Source organism: Manduca sexta, unplaced genomic scaffold (assembly GCF_014839805.1).
Source record: "Manduca sexta isolate Smith_Timp_Sample1 unplaced genomic scaffold, JHU_Msex_v1.0 HiC_scaffold_1879, whole genome shotgun sequence".
NCBI lineage: Eukaryota > Metazoa > Arthropoda > Insecta > Lepidoptera > Sphingidae > Manduca > Manduca sexta.
In genome coordinates this window covers 1-4,420 of record NW_023592787.1, presented here as the reverse complement: position 1 = coordinate 4,420, position 4,420 = coordinate 1, and the positions used below count along the sequence as shown (strand labels likewise).

Here is a 4,420-nt window from a genome sequence, read left to right as displayed (position 1 = left end):
TACTTTTATTATTTTTTTTACTTACATATATCCTAGGAATGCATGAAAGAGTATCATATAACATTATATTAACGATATGTATATTAGTATACTGTAGATTGAAAATATTGTAAAAACACCGTAACGTGCTTGTAGGACCATTTTTTTTTAGATAAAAAATATTACGAAGAAAATTTCTGAGACATCAACATAAAAGAATATTTGAGAGGAAACATGTGGATGTTCCGTACAATTTTTTTTTATTGCAATATAATTTAAACTTAAATCCCAGCATGCTTAAAAGTATTTATTACCCTCATAAACTATGTTTTGTTAATCTTTTTTCCTTTTTTTTGTTCGGTATTCATCGAAAAGGATATTTTGTTAGTAGATTTCCGATTTTTTTCATTCTCATTTTGCACCCATAGTTTTTTTGCATGTTTTTATACTCACACGATGAGCCGAGCGGCAGAATCTTGCCGAGGCACAGCGGCCGGTTGCCGTACGGGTCCCTCACCGCGTATATCTTGTCCTTCAGCATTATCACCAGCGAGTAACTCAGAGGAGCCAGCCTGTTCACGAATTGTATTTAAGATTTTACTAAAATGATCTTCAGTTGACTCCATGCGTGCAGTAATTTAAATTATTAAAGTGATAAATGAGGATACTTTATGACAAAATCAAACATATCGGATATTTCATATTAATTTCTGTTGCTGTTAGATACTAAGAAGACCCAGGATCAGTTATGTTAATTTTACAATTTAATTCTACATTTGATGTACATTCAACAACAAAAGTAACAGAAAAAAATCAAAATTTTAAAATAATCCTGGTCATTGACTTCAATTGAAATATTTTTGATAGTTTATCTAAAATAAAGTTAACCTCTGAACTTTATTTTTTGAAGTTAAAACTATTGTTAATAGAGTTATCAAAAATCATTAAGACAGCTACCTTTTTGTCTGACTGTACATAATTAACAAGCTTAAAAAGCGAAGGAGTTTGTATTCGATTTATATTTTTTATGTTACCTCATGAGATTATTGATCCTGGCGGGCCAGTCGGGTCCGTTGGTCTCGCCCTCTGGAGGGTTCAGGCACAGAGCTTGCGTTATCAGCTCCGAGTCCGAATGCGTGGAGAGACCGACACCCCGACCTAGTACCTGAGAAATTATATAGAAAATATAGTAAAGCTAGTCTTCATTAATGGAAATATATTTCACAGATGATAATGGTACCTACTCTTTATACTAATAAAATTCACTGATTGACAAAAATATCTTTTATAATTATGTTTAATTTGGACCATAATACATCATCATCATCATCAGCCACATAAAGTCCACTGCTGAACATATGCCTCTCTCAAAGATTTCCAGACGGTCCTGTCGAAAGCAGCTACGACAACACGCTAAACTAATGTAAGGTGATGGGGCTCCTTAGCCCTTTTCTTAGCTAAGAAAGACGTAAAAATATTAGGAGTTTCAAGCTTACATATAAAGATACTAGCTATACTAGTTAGGCTATCCAACACTAAAAGAATTTTTCAATTCGGTAGTTTCTGAGATTAGCGCGTTCAAACAAACACTTCAGCTTTATATAATAGTATAGAAGTATAGATAAGAACTATAATGGCATGATGCTCACCATCTTCCTCAGACTGCTGCAGTTGACGAGTTCCCCGTTGTGCGCCACGGCGAGGGCCCCGTGCGCCGTGTGCACTACGAACGGCTGGCAGTTCACCTCCTCAGACGCCGCCGACGTCGAGTACCTGAGGGAACACATACACTCACTTGGTGGTACTGGTGGTGGATAGGTGGCAGGTCTCTCATGTAAGAATTCGCCTGGGTAGGTACCACCGCAGTGTCTATTTTTACCGCCAAGCAGCAGTGTTTAGTCACTGTTGTGTTCCGGTTTGAAGGAAATTGTAGTCAGTGTAACTACTGGACATAATGAAACTTAACATCTCATGATGATTTCTTATATTTACGCGAATGTTAGACATTGAAATTAAACTAATTTTTCGGATTCTATCGCGGTTTTTTGTTTTTTATTTTTCTCCCGACGTTTCGAAGACTTTGCAGCCTTCATGGTCACGGGGGGACTGAGGTGTTATTCATCCGCAAAGTCAAAGTTACAATATCTACCTACATTTTACAATTATACAACTTTTTAAATTTTTAGCTGTTGGTGGTCCGATCTACGCAGAATGAGCTCACAGTGTCTTGAAGTCTGGCAGCCGGTCTTTGGGTTCCGATTTAATTAAATGTAGAACTGGATCCCAGGCTTGTGCAAGCTTCCAACCATCTTCCCTATTGAAATTAGGATGTTTTTAATTTCAATAGCCTCGCGAATCATCCTGGGCAAGAATCGGTGTTCTTTGGCGAGGATTTGTGGCTTGTCTAGTCGCAGATAATGATTGGCGCCTCCTTCAGAGTGTTCAGCGACTGCAGACTTCGTCGAGCGTCGGTGTTTCACGTCAGCTATATGTTCTTTACGCGGGTCCCTATATTTCTTTTGTTTGTCCGATATAAGAGAGGCCACAGTTGCAATCTATTTTGTATACTCCCGGTTCTTGTAGAGGTATATGACACTTGACAGGTGGTGAACTTGACTAATCTTCTTAGGCGGCTTAAAATAAGTTTTTATGGAAGCACACTTCAGGATGTAGCCAATCTTGTCGGTGACTCCTCTTACATATGGTAATACAACCGGAACACGTTCAACTGTGGCTGGTTTCACTCGGTTTCTGTGACGGCGGCGTGGAATTTGGAGCTTGTTGTCTCGCAGCACTTGCTTGACATGTTGCAGCTCAGCGGCCAGGTGTTTCTCGTCACAGATTCCTTGTGCTCTCTGAAACAAAGATTTGCCCACGGTAGCTAACTGTTTTGGATGGTGATGAGATTCACCGTTCAGATATTTATCAGTATGGGTCTGTTTCCGATGCACAGTATGACTTAAGGTCTGATTAGGATTACGGATGATTAAAACATCTAAGAAAGCAAGAGATTTATTCTGTTCTAACTCCATAGTAAATTGGATTTTATTGTTGATGGAGTTGAGGTGATTTAAAAATGCAGTTACTTTATCAGATGGTAAAATTGTGAAAGTATCGTCTACGTACCGTTTATAAAACCTTGGAGTGACCGGGCTGTACTCAGGGCTGTCTCCTCGAAGTCTTCCATAAATATATCGGCGACTACCGGAGATACAGGGAGCCCATCGCTACCCCCTCAACTTGTACATAGAACTGATTATTCCACAACATATAGCCAGATGTAAGGCAATGTTGGAGTAGTTCTGCATATTCTACAGGAATGTTATTCTCTGCCAACTTCTTAGATACAATTCTGATGCAATCTTGTACTGGTAAGCTCGTAAAGAGAGACTGGACATCAAAACTGACCATAGTTTCATTGTCAGCTAATTTTAGGTCTTTAATATCGCTGACAAATTGGTATGAATCCTTCACAGACGCTCTAGTGTTTCCTCTAAGTGGTGAAAGCACTTTTGCTACGTGCTGAGCCAATCTGTAGGTTGGTGTGTCGATCTGACTCACAATGGGACGTAGCGGAGCATTTAATTTGTGTATTTTCGGTAACCCATACAGTTTAGGCGGTTTTGCACACGAAGGAACGAGTAAGTTTACGTCAAGATTTAACTTATCGGAGTAATCTTTTATTAAAGAGCTAGTAGCCTTTAATACTTTGGTAGTCGGGTCTGTTTTGACTATTTTATAGGTACTTACATCCGATAAAGTTGTTCCATTTTATTATTGTAGTCTGACGTATCCATTACTACTGTCGCATTTCCTGTATCTGCACGGAGAATGGTAAGGTCCTTCATCTATCGCAAGTTCTTTAAAGCGATATATTCGTGTTTTGGAAGATTTGGTTTCGGCACTTTCTTTGACGCAAAATTGACGAAATGTCCTGGCGTATCGCCTCCGAATCTTCGTGTTTTAAGTTATTTTGAAGAGACTATTCTCAACATTGCAAATAATGTCTTCATACGGTATCCTTCGTGGTGTAACAGCAAAATTTAAGCCTTTCGATAAAACCTGAATTGTGTTTTCGTCCAATGATTGTTTTGACAGATTTATTACTGCGCGTTGTCCATGGTTTGCGCGGGAGTGTATCTTATCTATGGTCGCGCGCGTTCCATTCCTACACTCGGTGTTTTTAAGATTATCAACAAATAATTTTGATTGTAATTTATTATATTTTATTATATGTTTGTTTTTGCATTCATTATATTTGGAAGTTTCGCGCTTATTTAAGGTCTCGATGCAATTTTTAAAATCAAATGCTGACAACTCTGTCCTCAATTAGGGACCCGCGTAAAAGAACATATAGCTGACGTGAAACACCGACGCTCGACGAAGTCTGCAGTCGCTGAACACTCTGAAGGAGGCGCCAATCATTATCTGCGACTAGACA

The 4,420-nt window shown here is 38.7% G+C and overlaps 1 protein-coding gene across 1 annotated transcript; it reads right to left on the bottom strand.

The window, feature by feature from the left end:
• Positions 1–26: 26 nt before the first annotated feature.
• On the bottom strand, positions 27–1,844 carry LOC119191750 (amidophosphoribosyltransferase-like). The gene is made up of 3 exons (XM_037445617.1): positions 1,629–1,844; positions 1,014–1,144; positions 27–551 (listed from the first exon to the last, which is right to left on the bottom strand). The coding sequence occupies exons 1-3, from the start codon at positions 1,764–1,766 to the stop codon at positions 344–346; spliced, it is 477 nt and encodes a 158-aa protein (XP_037301514.1). The 5' UTR covers positions 1,767–1,844; the 3' UTR covers positions 27–343.
• Between the last annotated feature and the right edge of the window lie 2,576 nt (positions 1,845–4,420).